Source organism: Thermobia domestica, chromosome 10 (assembly GCF_964235325.1).
Source record: "Thermobia domestica chromosome 10, izTheDome1.hap1.1, whole genome shotgun sequence".
NCBI lineage: Eukaryota > Metazoa > Arthropoda > Insecta > Zygentoma > Lepismatidae > Thermobia > Thermobia domestica.
In genome coordinates, this window is record NC_137463.1 from 232,065,946 (window position 1) to 232,087,759 (window position 21,814).

The 21,814-nt window shown below is 34.7% G+C and overlaps 1 protein-coding gene across 17 annotated transcripts in view; it reads right to left on the minus strand.

The window, feature by feature from the left end:
- LOC145663063 (uncharacterized) overlaps positions 1–21,814 on the minus strand; it is a 287,238-nt gene that overhangs the window by 155,692 nt on the left and 109,732 nt on the right. The window contains exon 4 of one of the 17 annotated variants that reach the window (XM_081729231.1): positions 16–6,760. The exons of the other annotated variants lie outside the window; for them this stretch is intronic. Within the exon in view, the coding sequence (XP_081585357.1) occupies positions 5,326–6,760 (1,435 nt within the window). The 3' untranslated portion in view covers positions 16–5,325. Of the gene's footprint in view, positions 1–15; positions 6,761–21,814 lie in introns of those variants that run through there. 17 annotated transcript variants of the gene reach the window in all.

Genomic DNA, 21,814 nt, shown 5'->3' on the forward strand with positions numbered 1-21,814 from the left:
GCTATTTAACTTAACTATTTAAGTTCTTACACATGAAATCCAATTTCTAGAAAAACTAATTTTCCTGTTTCAGTTAAAATGTGTTTACCCATTTGTTTTCTTAAAAATAATAATGAAGTCATACAAGTTTGTACAAAATCTTTTTTTTTTTTTTTTTAACTCTTTCGTCGTAACAACCTTCAAAATTTTATTTTCGTCGTATCAACATTCAAAATTTTATTCTTAGTCCGCTATTGTGAACGGTACTAAAGAAGTAACAACATTTATATTACCGGTAATGAAAAGCAGTCCTCCGATTACTATGATGACGCTACTGTTAATGTTTTCTAGTGTGAAAACACCTCTCAGATATAATGGAACACTGCATTTTTTTTTTTTTTTTTTTTTTTTTTAGCACTTACAGATTACTATGAAACAGTACTGTTTTGAGCTCTTGTGGACTGCCAAGAAATATGTATACAAACTCAGAGATACCAACTTTTGAAAATCAGTGGACGGATTTATTTTAAACAGCGCCTAAGTAATTTTCTCAGTTCGACGTGGATCTTTTTTGTTCGTTTCTTTAACGTCCCACTGTTATACTCTTTAGGTTAAGAGGAGACAGATGATTAATAAGTCTATTTAAATGTGTGTTTCTCTAAGAATATTCATTAAAAGGTTTCATTTAGATTAAAATACTTTCTTAAAAAGTGGGACAGCCTTTTATTTCTACAAATTACCAGTGATTTACAACAATTATACCAGCTTTAATCCTATCAAAAAATAAAGAAAGAAAGAAAGAAAAGCTGTACAAGACACGGAATTTTCTCCCAACTCATCGGATACAACAGAGCGCACAAATTTCTAGCACTTGCAACCAAACCTATATTGGTACGCAAGCAGTTTTAAAGAATTCAGTCTTTACAAGTGACTGCAAAAGCCACTTGAAAGAAAATCCTCTTCTTACATCGAAATTCTTTTTCTTTCTTTCTTTCTTTTAACGAACGTTACCATTCACATTCCAGTCCGACCCTAGTAACATTGAATAAAAGTTTAATAAACTTCGTGCATTTATACAACAAAACTTCCCAATCCAAGAAACTGAAAAAAAAAGTGTTAATTAAGCGAGAGTTTAAATGAACAGCAATAACGCGTTAAGAACTAGATGTTTGTATACTTTCTTTATACTTTTTCTGACGACACAAAGCAAAGCCCCCATCTCTTAATATTTAAAAAATTCGTAACTTGCTCATGACGAATATAAGTATACGGGTATAGTAACTTTTTCGGGTACAACTTTATATTTTCAAGTTCCATGTTCATAGCTAGTTTGTGCATGACAAATAAAATTATGAAATTCGTGAGAAGACAGATAGAGCTTCTAACAATGTTAAGCTGATACTATTCACTAAAATTATGTACAAGGTGTTTCAAAAGTTCCTTACCATCCTTTTTAAAAATCCGTACGGATGTATTTATAATGAACTTGATGTAAGAAATATACAATACGGCTAGGAGCAAACCTTTTGGATGATGGTTCGCAGGCGGCCGCCATCTTGAATTTCAATTTTTTTTTTAAATTTCAAACGATAGGTGGGTCATGTGATACATGACCTTAGGCTAGAATTTGCTCAGGATGTCAAATCTGAAATCAGATTTCACGTATCTTTATTTGCTGGATAGCTATGGACAACTCAATGTAGTTATTTCTCTTTTTGCAGGTGGTGAACCATGCCGTTAACAACTGAGGAACACATCCCGATTGTCAAACTGTGGGGTGGGAGAAGTGTCCGTGCAGTAGGCTATGGTGTATGATGTGAAAATTCATAATTTTCATCATCTTGAACACTGTATCATGACTGCCTGTGAGCAAATTTCCCCAGCTACCCTGCTCCGTGTTCCTAGTAATTGGGAGAGGCGTCTGCACATGTGCATTGCCCAGTACTGAGCACATGTGGAGCACAATGTGTAACAGGTAAACATCAACTGTCGTTGTCCGTAACTTCTCACCAAATAAAGATACATGAAATCTGATTTCAGGTTTGACATCCTGAGCAAATTCTAGCCTAAGGTCATGTATCACATGACCCACCTATCGTTCGAAATTGAAAAAAAAAAACTGAAATTTAAGGTGGCGGCCATCCGCGAACCATCATCCAAAAGGTTTGCCCCTGGCCCTATTGTATATTTCCTACATCAAGTGCAATACAAATACATCCGTATGGATTTTAAAAGGGGTGGTAAGGGATTTTTGAAACATCCTGTTATGTGAATTGTAATTAGTCTTAACTGAAATTTTGAGCTATGCTTCTTCTGGTTGTATCAAAGTATTGTGTTCGCCTTTCGCACGGGAAACCTGGATTCTATTTTCAGTGAAAACTCATGAGTTTCGGATATCACGTTTAAGCTCCAGGTGCAGGTTTCATTCAGTCTCGCGGTTGACAGAGAAGCTAAACTCAATTCAACCAACCAAAGTATTGTGTTATTTATGTAGGTTATGAATATATTTACTTGCTAGAACCGATGTTACTTCTCGAAAAGAATTCAGCCTTACATTTGGTAAATTCACTTACGCTCTGTTTGCAATATTCATTTCAGCAAGCTGTGCAATAATTTTAACGAAAGAACACGGAATGGTTTTAATTTTATACTTCGTAAGGCTGAGGTTAATAATCTAGTATAGAAAACTGCTCTTCAGTATAAAAACTTTCTCCTTGTAATTATTTTAGGCGAGACTAGAAAAGGCGAAATGGGAATTCCTCTCTCCACTAAAATGGCGGAAAATATATTGGAGAAATTAGAATGATAAGCCGTTAGGCGAAATGGGATTGATACAAAGGAGGTAAAGAAAAACATTTCTCGCATGTATTATACATACACGGTACGTTTCCGGTTTGTTTATTATAGGAAATACAAAATTTCTTCAAGTCCTTTCCACAAAAATCACGATTAAATGCCATGTTATTTATGAACAACTTATAAGCACTTACAGAAAAAATACTTGTAAAATATATCGCACTTAGGGTATTCACAGGGGGCGCGGTAGCTCAGTGGTAGAGCGTTCACCTCCGGTGCTTGGGGTCCCTGGTTCGATCCCAACTCGCGCCGTGTGGATTTTGTGGTGGACAAACACCGTGCTCGTGGCTTTTCTCGGGGTTCTCCCGTTTTCTCCCACTTTCTTCATTCCACCATTTCATTAATCTCTCATCATCACCGTCTCCTTTAGCCTAACCGGCATAAGCGTGGGACGTAAAACTTAAAGATTTCATTTCATTTCATTTTTTTTTTTTTTTAAGGGTATTCACTTGTATGAGACTTCATATCCATTGTAGCCACCATTATTTAAACCTACTTCCACATACATTTTTCAAGGAAGTTTTACTCGCTATCTATCTATCTTCAAATGGGATCTACGAATAAAAACCAACTTCCAGAACTTCCTTCTTTTTCAAGCGGGTTCGTTCGAATTTCCTTTGCAGTATTATTATCGTTTTGAATTTTAATTATATGTTGATTTAAGATTATCTTCTACAGCAGCTGTCTGATCTAAGTTTGAATATGCTCTTTAATGATTGTCTAGCTGACACGTATAGTGATAGTAGAATGTTTTCTCGGATATTTTCCTTGTGATCATAAGGTGAAGCCATGCTCAAAAGATGCTTTTTTTTTTTTTTTTTTAAACAATGTAAACAAATATCTGATTGTGAGTAACACTGCTTTGTATTAGTGACCTTTCTCTCTTGGTATGTTGCAGGTTTCAAACTAGTCACCACTGGGAGGACAAGAAATATGGCGGTATATAACAACACAATGTGAGTGAAGCAAGCAGCGTGTCCCACACCCTTGACAGGCACCGGAAAATGACGGGAGGGCTGTGTGGACATCAGTATGGTAAGATGAAGGATTGTTCGATCTCGTATACAAAACTCCAGAGAAGAGAACCTTACCTTGATTGACAAAGAAGTGAAACACAACCCATTGCAACTGGTAACTCATATCGCAATCGTGATGATAAATTGTTTCGAGAAAACCGATACATTATGAAGCATGCTATGAAGTGAGAAAGGATGCAGGCTATAATCACAGATCTGGAATACTGGATAGTTTGTGCACGGTGGGTGCTGTGAATTCTGATTCCTAATATTAAACAGAACGGAATGGGCATTTGCAAACAGTTGTTTCAGTGCCATTAACGTGAAAGTAATGAGTTCCTGAAGCCTGAAAGTAATGAGCCAGAAGTAATGAAACTTGGCTACATTTGGACCCTCAAAACAAAAGCACCTCCATAGAATATCGTGCGCACCAAACAACAGGGTTCCTACTGGTCAGGGAAGTCAGGGAAAATGGTGCAGGTCAGGGAAATTCAGGGAAAAAGACTGAAAATCAGGGAAAGTCAGGGAAATTTTATAAAATATATTTTTTGTAACATTAATTGTACATCAATTTCAGCTTTGCCAACCATTACAATACCTATTTATGGAAGGTAAGTGGAATGTACGTTTGAGCAATTGATTACTATTTGTCTCTATACAATAAATATTCTCTGTTATTTATTCCCGATTTATATGTCATCGTTATCCGACACCTGTCGTGAAAGTCAGGGAATTTCCTGCCAAAGGTAAGGGAAAGTCAGGGAGAAATCAGGGAAATAGATTTCTCCGATCAGTAGGAACCCTGAAAAAATAAACAATGGCATCGGAAGGCAAAAGTCACGATGAGAATCTTCTGGGATGTGTGCATATGAATTCCTGCCTCGGGGTGCTACCGTTGATCCTGATCAGTACTATAACAACTCCTTAAAACTGAAAGCACGAATTCGATATGTTGGTCCACGAGTCGTGCTTTTTTATTCAGCATGACGACACTAGAGAAGATTTAGCGCCTTTGTTTCACTTCATACCTCATCCTATATACAATACAGAACTGAATCCATCAATTTTCAACATTATCCTAAACTTACGGAACACCTGAGGGGAATTCATTTTTATTCTGACGATGCAATGAAGAAAAGAAGTCAGAATGTAGTTCTGTCGTAAAGCTTAACGATTTTAAAATAGTATTATAAACTGGTTTCATGTGGCAAAGGTGTGTTGACAGCCAAGGCGACTATGTGGATAAATAATTATTGTGTTCTACAGATTATATGTTTGTTTTATACCGATAACTCCAAACATTTCCATGCACAAAACTAGACATTACTTTTCAGCATGTACTCGTACACCATGATATAGAATGTTAGTAACAATCATTAAATATGCAGACCTAAATATATTTTCTCAAACATTAACAAACAAGAACTTCTTTCACTGTAATTTTTAAGTAGTACGTAAAATGAACTATTTATCATCAACCGGATGGTACATTTTGATCTTCAACTGCCTTAGATTTTTCAACTGTTTTTTTATTGTGACTTTTCTTATGATGCATCATCGAAGATTTCGATGAAAATCCTTTGCTGCAAATATCACATACGTATGGTCTCTCTTCTGTATGAATTCGTCTATGAATAACCATAGGAGTTCTCTGACAGAAACATTTTCCACATATATCGCAAGAAAATGGTTTTTCCCCCGTGTGAACTCTTCGATGTACGTCCAAATTTTTTTGAGATATAAAGGCTTTTCCACAAAAATTGCACAAAAAAGGTTTCTCGCCCGTGTGGGAACGTATGTGATCAATTAAAGACGAGCGAGTCGTAACAGCTTTCCCACACATCTCACAAACAAATTTTTCTCCTTTATGTAGCCTCATATGAAATTTTAAATGTCTTTTACGAAAACTCTTTTTACAAATTTCACATTCATACAATTCAACAGGTTTATGGGTTTGCAAATGATCATAATGAGCGCTACTCGAATAAAAGCTTTTGTTGCATGTAGTACATACATACGGTTTGCTTCCGGTGTGTTTATTAATATGGTCAAGCAGTAGGAGTTTCCTAAAGAAGCCTTTGCCACAAATATCACAATTAAATGATCTGTTATTTGTATGCGTCTTAAGGTGAGTCTCATAGAAGCATTTGTAGACAAATCGCTTGTTACACACATCGCATTCAAATTTTTTATTTCCATGAGACTTCATATGAACAGAGCAGCCACCACGTGATTTAAAACGACTTCCACATACTTTACAGATAAAAGTTTTCTCATCATTATGAGTTTTCAAATGTTCTCTGAGATCACAAGGTTTATAAAATGACATCGAGCACTGAGGACACTGAAACCGTTTTCCACGATGGAATCTCATTAGATGATAATTCCTCTTAACCTTTGTAGAAAACTGTTCAGAACATTGACTACATGGAAATATTTCACTTTTGGAGAACGACTCATTCTGAGTCTCCTTTGAAGATACGCTATACTGATTTGAATTTGCATTATTGTCTATTAATCCAAAATTATTTTCCGCGGTAGCTACCTCACATAAACTGGACAATGCTGTATCCTCCACTGATATTTCTTTGTCTGTTAACGATTGCCTACCTGATAGGTATGGTGATAACTGAATATTTTGTCGAATACCTTCTTTCTCAGGATGACAAGTTTGAAGAGTGGAGGACGGCTGTGGCATTGGCTGCAACCAATTTTGCTGATAAGGCTGAGAAAAAATCTGGTGCAACGGTCCATTTAAAAATGTATTCGATGAGTTCCACCCACAAATATCACTTAAATTAGTTCCTTTTCCTACGTACTGATTATCTGCTGAGCCATAACTTATATATGAGGATAATAGAGATGATGTAATATTCGTCAATATGTCTCCATCTGAACTTGAAAGTGCCCTAGAAGAAATCAAAATACATCATATTGCTTTTGTTTTTGACTAGCAGTTACAAAAATGAAAAGTTTATCTTTTCAACCATTCGTATCATCGGCATTTAACATGTGGTGTCCACATACTTCAAGTGCAGTTTCAGGTTTTATTACTGAACGTTCAATAAATTTTAACACTTCAAAGATATTAAAGAAATTTATAAAACCGGAGAAATGCGTTGTCTTCAAATGTGATGTGATGTACTGAGAGAAGATATTTACTACCTTCGTAGACACGTATTGTAAATATATTTTTCTTTATATCAATATCTACAGATCTTAGAAAACTACTTTCTATAAACTAATAACTGCCTCTACACCTTTAATTGTAGCTAAAACCTGAGTGTGCAATTTATCACATCATAATCAATCAAAAGTTTACAAAATAACAAGTCTTGAAATCAACAATTAATTTACAGTATTTTAAAAGCTTTAAATGGCTTACTTTAGTGTTTTAGATAATAATAATAAAGTAACAGAACAGGTTGCTGTATGAAGCGTAGCGAAGGTCATTACTGAACCAATTCCAAGGAATGTGTTCTCTGTCTACAACCCAAGGAAGATAACCAGTACCCATACGTTGCATGAACAATTGCAAAATGTGTGTTCTGCATCGACTCCCAATAAATGCTTTAGAATTTCAGGAAATTTTTAAACCGCTGGAAAAAAATAGTTTTCCTATTTTTCCTGGAAAAGTTGGAAAATTACAAACAAACAAACAAACAAACAAAAAGAAGTTTCGCTCGTGTATTATTTCTCCTAACATACATTATCTTTAACGAAATTTAAAATTTAACATTTTCTGCTTCAAATACGACTATTATGATAGACGAAATGCTCCTAGTTAATGGTAATGAAACAGAATGAAGAAAGATTTAATTAGTAGTTGAGCGCCCCTTTCTGGGGCAAGGCTATTTAAGACATGGGCCTATTGTTTCACGTGGAATCCAAACCACATGAGCTTCCACCAGGAATCGAACCCAGTTCATTAGCCGCTTTGCCACGTGGGAGCAACTGAATGAATCCAGAGATGTTAATTCAACTTTCAGATTTATGAGTAAATCTATTGATCACTCATTACTGGATCTCCAGAACTATTGGGAGTAGAGCCTTGAAATTCTGTACCTTTGAATGTAGACAAGACGGGGGATGTGACTTCTAAAAAAGAAAAAAAATAGTCTTAGAAATTTGTAGCTGTTCTTTAGATATCCTAACTTAGAACTTCAAAATTTTGTATACATATTTCACATGTACCCTAGGCCAGCGATAAGATGGAGTTCTACGAAATTTGACCCCTAAGAGAAAAAAAACAAGGTAGGCGCGTACTTAACATCAATGGATTCGGACTTGTATCAACAACTATTCTCAAATCACAGAAAAGTTTCATATATCTTTCACATATTTCCCATAAGCCGTATTCTTCCCGTACGAAGAACGGATACGCTGCTAATTATTTTATAGTTTAAACTTTATATAAAGATCATTATGGAACATACGTATTGTTCATCCTAAGTCAAAATATTTTTTTATCCTTAACAGGCTCTATATGACAAATATTGTGTAATTTAGAACTTTCTGAATTATAATTGTAACCATTCTAGTCCTTTTGTTTTCTCTTTTTTAAAAGTCAATCTGAAGGTAGTATGTATATCGTATGACAGGGGTCGAAAAATCCGGGTGTGAGACTGCCATGGCGTCTGGAAATATGAGCCTGGCGCCTAGCTAATGTAAGGCCAAAACATGTAAGCCTACGTATCAAATTGGAATTATATACAATCGTGGTTAACTCAAAAGAAAATTTGTACCCGATCTACAAAACTCATTTGATCTGACCCAAATTTAGCACGCAGGTCGAATTTGACTTATTTAGGAAGTCTTTTTTTTCTTTCTTTTAAGCCTTTGGTTTCCGAATTATTGCTTATCAAATTTCGGGTTTGGTCTTTTCGTAAATGTTATTGAGAACAGATATTATTATGAAATACATGGAACATATTTGCTAAAGGCTTAGTAAAATCACTTTGTATTTATAACAAAGACTTGATAAAATCACTTAAGGGAAAGTTTTTCCCGCAATTAGAAAATAATTATTAGTTGGTAAAATAAAAAACAATCTGTGTACTATTGTTGGAGCATGCATTATTGAAAGAGAAGTGAAATGAAAAATTTGTACAGCTTCTACCTAGAGAGTTTCACATACTGTTTGATGTTTTAAGATGGATTCAGTATTCTGCTTCTCCTGGGACTCATGAGTGTTTCTTCTTAATTTTCAGTTTGGGCCTGGAAATGTTTGTTCTGTTTCTCGATTTTCAGCTTCCTCTTAACTCCCAATATTTTCTTCTATTTTTCAAATCATCGACCACTTGTGTTGTTCTTCTTCCTATTTCTCGCTTCCCTTTCATCTTTCCTTCTATGTCGGTATGAAGAAGACAATTTCTTCGCAAGATGTGTCCAATCTAATAGACCTTCCTACGAAGGATGGTAGCTAGAAGCGTCCTCTTCTCTCCTATCCTTTTTAAAACATCTTCGTTTGTTACTGTTTCTGTTCATTTTATCTTTTCCATCATCCTCCAATACCACATTTCGAAGCTCTCTAAATATTTCTTCTTTAACTTCCTTAATGTTCAAGTCTCTGAACCATGAAGTCCAATACTCCATATATAGCACTTAATCAATTTCTTCCTTAGTCCAATATTAAGTCTTCCTTAATTTTAGTTGGTAACAGCCATAAAATTTCAATTCATCACTTGGTGCGGGAAACATGCATTCGATTCCAGCGAGAGCTCGTGTGGTGTAAATCGCAGTAGGTCTAGGTCTCATATGACCTCAGTGCTAAAAAGAATGCTAAATTTTAATCAAACCAAATCAACTCATTACTTTAATGCAACCAGAGACCTACCAAACGGAAACAGGAAAGTTGGCTTGGACTCAGTCCTAGCAAGGAGGGGGCGGGGAAGATCTTCTGAACTCGCATGTTGCAAAGAAAACTATGTGTAATCTTCTCTAAAACAAATCTCACCACACACTTCTTTTTAGAAGACTGAATTTTCAGAGCCGAGCGTATGGTATTATTATAGGAATTTTCTTGTCCTACGGAAATTGAACGATTTTCGCGTCCTATTATAGGTCATTCGTTCATATGTAAGACATAATCAATTCTGCTAGTACATTCTAAATTGTAGATATAATTCCTCTATCACTGCAATAGGAAAACAATGAACTTAAGTTATACTAATTAAACATTTCACAGCGAGGAACTGCACAGTTTATATGGTTTATCTAATATTGCAAGAGTCATTACGTTTGGGAGGATCAAGTTTGCACGTTAGGTAACCAGAATGGAAGAAAGTACAACACTCTCAAGATTTTAATTAAAAAACCAATCTAAGAAAGAAAAAACCTAGGAAAATCAACGAGTAGATTAAGGACAACATTAAGATCTCGCAAAAAATAGAAATACAATGTAGCACTTGGATCCAGTTGGTAGTTACAGATAAAAGTCAATAGAGAGCTTTTGTGAATGCGGCAAAGATCATAGATTAGTTAAACAATTTTAATATGAAAAATTAATTAGGTCATTAAGTCCTCAGTTTATATATATGTCTCAAAAGTCCCCTGACATAAGGTAACTCTGTTATTATAAGAGTTACAACAAAATGTATGAGGGAAAACGTCCACAAATATGATGTTTTCAATCTAAAGTGAAGGAATTTTTTAAATCGGACGAGCCATTTGGGTTGTACACTCTTTATGAGCCCAATGTAAATGAAAATGCAATGTTGCCATTTACCTGGAGGACCCGCAACATAAGTGAATGAAGTTACTGTTTGAAATGGGGGGTTGCCATCGACACGTAAGCGTAAAAGAAAGGAACTTCATTCACTTATGGTGTAGGTTGTGACAATACGGATAGACACAAACTTTTAAATCAACCCTCGTATTTCCTAACGCCAATTCTTGGAAATAAAACGCAACAAGCCAACATTCGGAGGAGAGTAAAGCAAAGGAATTTTTTACCCAAAAGGTGCCTCACTTTTCCAGACAGCCCTGCTTCTCCGGACAGTTTTATTTGTAATCATTAATTTTTTCACATCTATGAACGCATCAATATCTCCTATATAAGTTTAATTGGGAAACAATTAATTCATCATTCCTTAGCAGTGGAACAATAAAGTGAAAATTAAATGTTTCATGAGCACTATATTTTAGTCTGGTAGTGTATTCTTGCGCTATTGAATAAGCAACGAACGGACGCTCCACGCTAGACGCGGCAGAGCATCAAAAGGACTTAACAGCATTCATACGTATTAAATGATGCTCTCAAAGAAGCAAAATCCACCAGTAGAAAAAGAAGAAATATTCATAAGATATATTTTCATAAAATTTGGTGTTGTAATGTCTTGTTAAATATTCTTTTATTTGTGATCTTACTACGTAAATAATGTGTTTTTAACGCATATCGTCATTTAATTTATTTCAAATGTTAAATGGAAGAAGGTACTACTACGTCTACCACTACGATCCCGACACTGAAGATGACAAACAAACTCATTTCTATACAACGATGGAAATGAAGTGTCCGTAGTGAACTCAATAATCTTCGCTCGATTCACCACATCCGTCGGTCGTGAAAATCGTCCGTGTTAACGGTATCGTTCCGTGATCGTATCATTTATGGGCCAATTTGGTTATAAGCGAAAATTATCCATATTCAAAATATTGTTGTGTTGTTTTATATTCATATGTGATTTGTGTAGTGAAAGTGAAAGTCAATACAAATCTTACCTACAAGTCATTTTTATTTTTTGAAAAGTAAGAATATCTAATAATAATATAATGTGTGTTTGATATTCTTGTGCTTTCTTCTTAGTGGCTGAAAGATATCACCCTCAATGGGTAGGACTTAACTTGATCCAGGATTTGATTAAGGTATAGTATCTTCGAAGTGGAGCAAACTTAACATTTATTTTGTATTCCGCTACTCATCTGGTGTTGAACTAGCGTGCATATCCCACTTCGTGTATTCTGTTACAGATTTTAATGAAGTTATCCACAGCCTGACACGGCAGTGATGGTGGGCACACGGCATATGCCTAGTTTATTATAACGCCCGGATCCTGAAACCGTGGGAGTGAATCTGGAGTTATTTTGCCAGTATTGTAGTTCGTTAATTTTTATCTAGTGATTCCACTAGACTGGGGAATTGAATAATCTCTTAAAGTGGTTTTCTCATTAGAAAGGTTTAAGGTTCGAGCCCGTACTCTTATATCTGGTTTTCCCAATCAGGGATATGCAGGATTCCAACCCAAACTCCCATCATATCTGGCCTTTCCCTCACAGGGACATATAGTCATTGATCCATTAACATTATAAGGTCCAGGTAAATGGCAACGTTGCATTTTCATTTAACATTGGGCGCGTAAAGAGTGAACAGCCCAAGTGACTCGTCCAATTTTAAAAAAAAATCTTCACTTTAGATTGAAAACACCATATTTGTAGACGGTTTCTCTTCTTACATTTTATTGTAACTCTGATAATAACAGTTACCCTATGTCAGGGGACTTTTGAGACACCCTATATACCTTTGCTTGCAAGAAATAAATCTCTTTTTTTAAGTATGTTTGCTTGCTTGTATCTTTGAAGGGAGATGGGACTGAGTGGTCCTGACAGTAAGTATAATATTAGTATATATAAAGAGATAAGTAATGGATGCAACAGGAAAAGGATATTATTTAACACATGCTACCCAAATTTAGTTTTGCAATGACTGCGTAACAAAGTACTAATATTTTTCGTTTTTTCCCAAAATTTTCCTGAAAAAAAATAAAAAACTGGATTTCTTTCCAAAATTTCCTTTTTCTCCAACTCTTTACAATACTACTCTCAATACAATCTGTCTTGTTTTCCTAGATTACACTTCGTCTTTTCATAATCCGACTTGTTTCTCAATTGTCTAAATATATTGATTTAACATCGAAAAACAATGCCTTCACGTAACCAGTACACACGCTACTCCTAAGGATATACGAGAGCATTAACTGTTAAATCAAAATGTAGCTCTAGTGTGATTTCTTAACGAGATTATGTAAGCTGAGCGTTTAAAAGTAGGATCTCGACCACTTTTATTTTGTACCCGAGGCAAGCACTACAATCAAAATTCTATCTGGAACATCGCGTGTTATCCACTAGGAAACAAATAGTAATTCAGTAGTACCGTATTACACATAGCGCCCATTAGAGATGCAAGGGCTCGAAAAAAAAAAAAAAAACTCGGAGTTGGAAAAGAACTCGGTTTTTTCTGCTTCGCTTTTTTGTTTGGAAAATTTTGGGCTTTTTTCAAAATTGTGCTTTAAATTGATAAAACAGACTTTGTTTCGCTTCTCTATAACACAAAAAGTCACTTAATTAGTGGTTGATGCCGATAATAATATAAAACCTCGAAAATAAACCATGAATTTCGAAAAGATATTTCAAACAATTTTTCTTCAACATATTTACATTATGAATTCCAAAGGATTAGCCAATGTATATAATAAAAAATTTTTAACCTCCTATATACAAAAGTAAGCAGGGTTGGCAAGAACCATGGTTGTTTTTGAAAATGCCAAAAACCCGTTTTTTTTGGGGGGGGGGAGTTTAAACCAGGTTTTTTGATTTAGATATTTTGCTTTATGTATTTATATTGCATATTCACAGAAATAAGTTTGTTTCGTCTTGATGTTATTATGCAACAACAGGGTTATGCTGGAAGAGGTCCCATAAGCTTAAAGAAGTCCGGTCAGTAAATTTCTTAAATTGAGAAACTCCCGCCCTAGCCATCGGGAAAATCCCATCATTACTTTAAATGTAAAACAATAACGGAGAAAATCCTGTTATTGCTTTGTATGTAAAATTTAGAGGTCAACGTATCATAATCAGTACGCTAAAACTGAGGTATTAAATTACAAATTTAGTATGTAGATATCATTGAACGTCCAATCCAAGCTAATGTTGGAAGCTACGTAGGCAATCGATAAATTTTGCCAATTTCTATCAATATATTTAAGCAATCTTAGCTTCTTTATAAAACAAGAGGCATTCAGGCATGCAAAAATATACTATTTGGTTTCGTTTCGTATGTTTCGGCTTAACATCTTTACGTAATACCGAGGTTATCAAGGAGAAGACTTTCGCTTAAAGTGACATCCGAACCGCTACTTGGTATACGCATGAAAGATGGGTTGTGGTTCGACCGAGAATTGAACATGGGACATCTTGATTAAAAGGTGAAAAGGAAATAAAACTAATGCAGATGGTTTGATATGTGGAAACGTACCATGAAGTTCACACGATTCGCATTTTTCGTTCTTTTTATTTTATTTTATTTATTTATTTATTTATTTTTGGTTTAAACCAATTAAAAAAAACAACTGGTGTAAACCATCCAACCCTAAAAGTAAACACTTCTTTTTTAAAAAAAATACAAATAACTAGCAAAATTGTATGTAGTTTTTTTTTAAACTTCAAAATATTCCATACCCTCTTTTCGAAACAAAACAAAATTAAAATAAAGCATAAGAGAAATACTCAGATTTATATGATACACTTAAAGGCTGCACATCTAGAGCTTTGCGTTGTGTATATTCTTGAAATTCTACAGTTAAGTTTTATATAACCACCATCACGGTTTACCCAATCCCCAAGTTTTCTGAATTTTTAACGAGAGGAATTCAACATATTATTACGGACCCCCCCCCCCCAAAAAAAAAAGGACTACAGAATATATTTAAGTTAAGCTAAATACAACTGCACAATAAACATGACTGAGTGGTTAGCTTTTGCGCTTCTATCGGGAAGTCCGGGATTCAACCCAGCATTCGACCATTCGACCAGCTTTTCTTCATTCTATCTGTGAATGTAGAAATAGTGTAGTGTGAGTTGGCGGACTTCCTTTCTTATTGTTTTTAAATAGTTATTATTACTAATTACCAGCAGTGACGGTTTTGCGAAGGTTAGGGGGGGGGGGCGGGCTTTCGGACTGAAGCCTGTTCCCCAAAGTTACGAAATGTCTAGAACAAACGAAATATCTATTAGTTATGCCTTTACTCATAAACTTTAAGCTCCCGTCAAATAAAAATTACGAATGTTTAGAAAATCTAAACATTAGTAAGAAAAACCCCTTCCAAAATACTTTTTTAAATCCGCCACTGATTCTCAGTATAAAATGAACTTCAAGATTGTATCCGGAAGATTATTGCTAAACATATAAGCAAAACGAATTATTAGTTATGCCTGTACTCATAAACTTCAAGCACTTCCCAAATAAAATCAGGACTTTTTAGAAAACGAAACAATCAGAGAAACCCCTCCCAAAATACTTTTCTAAATCCGCTACTGATTATTTGTATAAATTGGTATTCAAGCTTGTATCCGGAAAATTATTGCTAAATCATTGCACAACTACAGTATAACAGAAATGTGGAAGTACGGTTTGACGGATATATTGAAAAACGTACGCTCTGACGGATATATAGAAAAACCTAAGTTTAACTTTTGCGCTAGAAGCTAGAGTACTAAGCTCTTAGAAATGAAACACGGATGACAAACTAAAATGTTCTACAGAAGAAAAAAAGATGTCGATAACGCAAAAGTTAAAATAAAGTTAAATAGCCTCTAAAATTGCCCTCAAATACTATATTCTTCATGTTAGCTTTAATTCGTAAAACATGTGCTCCATCCATCTTGATGGTGAATTTCAGAGTGAAATATGGCATTTAGGTCATGGAATTCTTATCTAACTATAGAATATATTATTAAAAAAAGCTATTTAGATAGAAAAACCATGAAAATGAAAAATAGCCAAAATTTCCAAAATTCACGTTTTTTCCCCCAAAAAAGCCGGCTTTTTATGTAAAAAAAAACGATTCAAAAAAGCCGGCTTTTTTGCATTTCTAGCGCCCATATATATCAAAATAATCATCAAAATTATATACACACCTTAACCAAATATAACATACCTGATACGATTAACACAGCACTGGATCAACTTTAGCCTGTAGTACAACTGGTATTCGTCACCGAACTGAGGCATACAACTTATGAACTGTTTCCAGAGAAACAGTGAACCATTCCTCATGCCTTACTACGTTCAGTTGCATCAGCGATGATGGAGAATGAAATTTATGCTGAAGCTCTACAAGCGACTACAGATGCAGATGCTAATAATATTTAAGTTCGGACATCGAGTAAGCCACGCAAGGCGTTGAAGTTATTTTTTATGATTCTCAAACAGTCTGAATAGACCTGGTTGTCTGTATTGGCAACAGAGATGGATCGAGAAAAGGCTAATTCATATATATTCGCGGCTTCCCCCTTGGCATTGTTTAAAAGAAACCTATTTTAATTTTAGTAGAGAGAGAACAGTACGTTCAACATTTATTTTCCCATTATAACACGGGAAAATATTATTGAAGAGAAAAACCTGAAAAATTTAAGAATCAAAGAAAATTAGTCATTCGATAGGAAAGAAAACGTGCAAATGGGTAGAAGCCGTGGGTTTTCTAGTTCCAACGTTCGAATTGTTTGTAGAGCTATTAGATTAACGTTCAACAACAAATATGTTTTAGTAAAAAGATCAATAAATTTAGCAATAACTATTCAGAAAGTGTAGTAAATTTCCTGAAACGAAAGTATAGTTTGAAATTTATAAATAAACTTCATTGTAACTTTATATAACATTGTTTTCAAAATTCGAGAAGGAGAACATTTAAAATGCTATTCACAAGTTTCTCATTTCAAAAATTTTTACATGGTATAACAGTAAAGAAGGAAAGACTTTCAGGCACTTGCCTAGTTAATATGAACGTATTTTCTTCATCTACGGGGCCGTGGTGTTTTAGTGGTAGAGCGTTCACCTCTGGTGCTTGGGGTCCCGAGTTCGATCTCAGCCCCCGCCAAGTGAACTTTGTGGTGGACAAACACCGTGTGCGTGGGTTTTCTCGGGGTTCTCCCGTTTCCTCCCACTTTCTTCATTCCACCATTTCATTCATTACTCATCATCAACGTCTCCTTTAACCTAACCGGCATAAACGTGGGACGTAAAACTGAAAGATTTCATTTTTTCTTCATCTAATTCGTTTCGCCCTGAATACAACTTCAAAGCAACAAACTTAAAATTACGCAATTACTTTAATACACTTCATGCTAATAAATGAAGTGATTGTTTTAATAACGACCACTAAATTTGACCTCCATCCTCTGCTTGCCTCGTGGCTACCGCGAGCGCCTACACGCACAGGGCCTAATGTTCGGTTCCCGGTGGGAGAGCACTGAACACATTACGGTGTTCGGATTCCACCTTAAAATATAAATCCAAGTCTCATATACTCTCGGTGCTGAAAAGTGGAGACTCATTTACGCTATCAAAGGAAGTATCGATATAACTACTTAGAAAAACTATTCTTTGTTTTCTCTAACTTTTAAGTGGCAATGTACGGAACTATTTGTATCCTTCCGCTATTCAGAAACTACACTGGTTAGTGTTGATTCATTCCCCATAGTTACAGTACGAGGAGAAACTTTTTGACGATTAGTGTTCGTGTAGAGGAGAAGTAGCAGAACACTGGCAGCGATCTGTAAATCAATGATTTTTTCTTAAAATTTTCTGAGAAACCAATGATTATAGTAATCAATGCATTCAGCACAGGCATGTTAAGATTTTCCCTTGTTTATGTTTTTGTTAAAGTATTCGTGTCACAGACGTCACCCATTTTTCTATCTTAAAAAAGAACTCACAATTATACAGCTAAACAGGGTCAACGAAGAAGTATATCACATCGCGTATGATTACACGCAATGCTTTTAGTATTTCATTAAATGTATTTCACTGTAGTATTATTACGTAAGTGAATGACCACTATCGCTTCAATTTAAAACTGACCAAGTTGTATTTTGATGCAAAAACTTTTATAAGTAACATATGCACTTCCACTGCACCTATCAATTACTACCTACGTATTAGTTTGCATCTTAAATATCTAGTAAAAATTATTTATGCAATACCAGGGATCATAATGATCTGGTATCTGGTAAATAGTTGAAAAGTGACCAAAATCTTATCTTGCACCTTTTTCATTTGTCAATTTCTCCATCAACTCTCTCTTTGTTGTTCTGTTTCATCTTTTCTTCTTTACTTTTTTTTGAGCTTCCTCCTTTCTTAGGTTTTCTAAGTATTCTTTGTAGTTACGGTAAGCAGACTTAGCAGATGTAAGAACTTCTGAGTAAGTGGAACCAGTTCTGGCCTATTTCCGAATTTCTTCATCCCAGACATTATATTTAACTTAGCATTGAGAGTTCTGACAGCCATGAAATATTCAAATACATCCCCTACTCTTAAGAAGAGCATACAAGAAGCGTAACACAAGAACATGATGAACCATACACACACATCGTTGAGCGGAGCGTCAACTATTACGAAAGAAAACTAAAAGACTATTATGATAGAAGAAAGAATAGACACAGCTTAACCATCCACTGTGCTTTAGAAAGAATAAAAGCTGAAGTGAGAATAAAGCTGACTGTTTCACATGTGCCAAGTTTCTCTCTTTTTCCATTTATTTTTATAACATTTTTCTTAGAAAACTGTCAATGCAAAACATAAATCACACGAAAAAGTCACTTTACCTCCCCAAAAAAAAAAAAAAGTAACTTTTAGTGTCAACCTTAAAAAAAAAAGTAACTTTTAGTTTTAAAAAAAGTGACACGCTATGAGCCCTACAATACAGAATTACTGCATGTAATAAATATTTTCATCTTAATTTGATATTCGTATACTGTTTTAAATATTCTAATTTCAATCACCTACGAAACAGTGTGGCAAATTTCTTATTATTCTCTTTTCCACCTATGACAAGAGATGAAGATATATTAGCTAATACTCAAAACATCCATCCTACCTCACTCTTCTACATAAACATTAAAACTCGAATAAATGACAACGCAAATCTTTCTTACTGCTCAATGGTCAAAAACTCATTGTACAGTAGTCCAAATATCAAGTGTAGTTCAATAAATCCATCTGGACTAAACTTCCATATCCTTTGGTAATGCTGAATATTAATCGCAAGATTTAACAGTATCGATCTGTGCACACTCACACCAACATTACACATAAGAAAGAAAACACTATCGCTACAACACTTTTAGTGAAATTACTATATAGATACAAAAATATATGTAACATTGTTTCAATACAGCTAAGACTGTGACACAAGAAGATTAATAAAGAATTTATACTGTATAACTAATCTGCAATCGCAAACACTCTTTTTTCCGCAAAACAATTTAAAATCAGCTTCATTTTCTAGCTAAATACACATCATCTTACAAAAATAAATAAATAAAAATAAAATAATGCAGTTACTTCAAATAACGATTATAGAAAGACTACATTTCCCTTAATATATATATCTTTGGACATACTTTATTTTCCTACTCATTTCAATACCAGGTAAAGCCCAAAAATGAAGAATTCATTCACAATAACGATTGAAAGTGACTTATTTACTCAACTATCTTTATCAGGCATCATGCTAATAATTACACTACAAGACAATTATGTTAGTATGAACTATTAAATACAAATACTTAAATACATTTTTTTAAGCCCTTACACGCAAGTATCTATTCCTACGTAATTTCCCTAACTACTGCATAGAATCACATGTAAAGTATATTTTGATTTTTAACTTCCACATATATATTTTTTCACTGCTTCTTTATTATGATTTTTTTATGGTGCATCACGGAGGATTTAGAATGAAATCCTTTGCTGTAAATATCATACCGGTATACGGTACATATGGTTTCTCTTCAGTATGAAGTCGTTTATGAATAGCCAGTGGGCTTCTTTGACTGAAATCGCACGAAAACGGCTCTTCCCCCGTGTGATCTTTTCAGTGTATGACGCGTATATTGTGCGAAACAAAAGCTTTTTTCACAAAAATTACACAGAAAAGGCTCGTATGTATGGAAACATATGTGATTACTTAAAAACGAGTGACCGCAACAGCTTTCCCACATATCTCGCAAACTTTCCTTCCCCTGTGTATCTGCATTAAATATCTGTTTAAGCGATATCGTTCACGAAAACTCTTTTAACAAAATTCATGCTCATGAAATTCAATCGGTTAATGGATTTTAACATGCAACGACAAACCGCTTTGCGATTGTTACATGTGTTACACACATATACAATTTGTTTTTGGGTGTATATTAATATAATCAATGAACTTAAATCTGTTATAAAAGCCTTTACCACAAATATCACAATTACGATGAGTTTCATAGTAGCACTTGAAGACCAACTACTTACTACATACATCGAATTCGAACTTTTCAATTCCATGACGTGCAGAGTAAACAGCACATGATTTAAAGAGACTTCCATACACATTACAAATGAAACTTTTTTTCACTTATGCAACTTTTTAAATGATGTCTGAGGTAAGAAGGTACAGCGGGGGACACTTCTAAATGGTACAACTTAGCCGTAAATCTCCATAGGGATGTACCATTTAGAAGTGTCCTCCGCTGTACATAAAATAACCTCCGACAATGATGGAACTTCATTTTTCTTTTTTTTTTTTTTTTTCTTTTGCCTCATTTCTATCTGCAACCTAAGAAAGGCTACCAGCAATCAAATATGCGTATACAACTCTCTGATACGTAGTCACCATATTGACTCTCAAAACCACTAATTCTATTGTGTTTTTCAGATGTAAAGCATCACGGGCAGTAGCCAATGCTGTGCGATATTCCGCGCGGTGTTGCCGGATTTCGGACTCCCCTTTCCCTTCTCGCTCTTCCTCTAGTTGAGATTATTACACATACATTGGCAACATTATTCACAATGTAAATATACTATTCCAGCAAACTCAAGATTTTGGCTGTGTATCCTAGAAGTATATATAGCAACTGAATAACCTACCTATTAACTTATTCCAGTGGAACTGCTAAACGTTCGTCTTCAACACTACTTTCACTATCGTCTATGTCAATTAATATTTCGCCATTGTCTGAATCTGACTCTTGTAAATTTTTTATTATGAGTTCCAAAAATTGTAAACACAAAAAATAATTCTTCGAGCTTCACTTCGTAGCACTTTTTTTTTTTTTTTTTTTTTTTTTTTTAAGAAAATTCCGCACTTGTACTCGGTTTCCTTAAAGACATTATCAACTATGATTTTGGAGAACAAATGAACTACCACGAAAGAAAGCAACCTAGACACTGATAAATTCTGTTTATGCTAGAAGAGAAGTTGCGTTCCTACACACACAATCAGCTCCTTTGCTTCCACGTCTGTTCCTATAATAACATACTCTTATACTTGATGTAGGTCTCACAACAACAATCCATCTGATTCGTAAGCAACACGATATGGTCGAGTTTGTTTTGGGTTACAATAATTTATGACACCACTCAGACGCCTGGTGCTTTTGCATCCCTGCTAGAGGAGTAAAGAAGGAGTACGTAATTGGCCACACATACGTAAGGTATTGAAACGAAGAAAAAAAAATCATACTGCGTTTCTTCTGTCGAATAAGGAAGAATCTTGCATGAAGGCAATTTCAAAACAATATTACGAATGTCCATACCTTCTGTTCTTCCACATGAGCTCCCGCCGGGAATCGAATATAGGCCTATATATATATATATATATATATATATATATATATATATATATATATATATATATATATATATATATATATATATATATATATGAATCAAATTGCAGAGGCTTGTTATTTAATTCGATCGCTTACTATTCTCAAGGGTGTAGAAACGGGGGAAAAGAGGGCCTTGACTTTCCAAACTATTTCCAGCCCCGAAATGAGGTTCATCTAGTATATGTTTAGTAAACTTATTTAATAGTTAATGCAAATTAGGAACGTTTATAATAAAATACGATTTTTAAAAAAAGAAAAAGGAAAACATCATCAATACAGTTTCTGTACCTAATTACAAGGACGCTGATTTCTCTGTA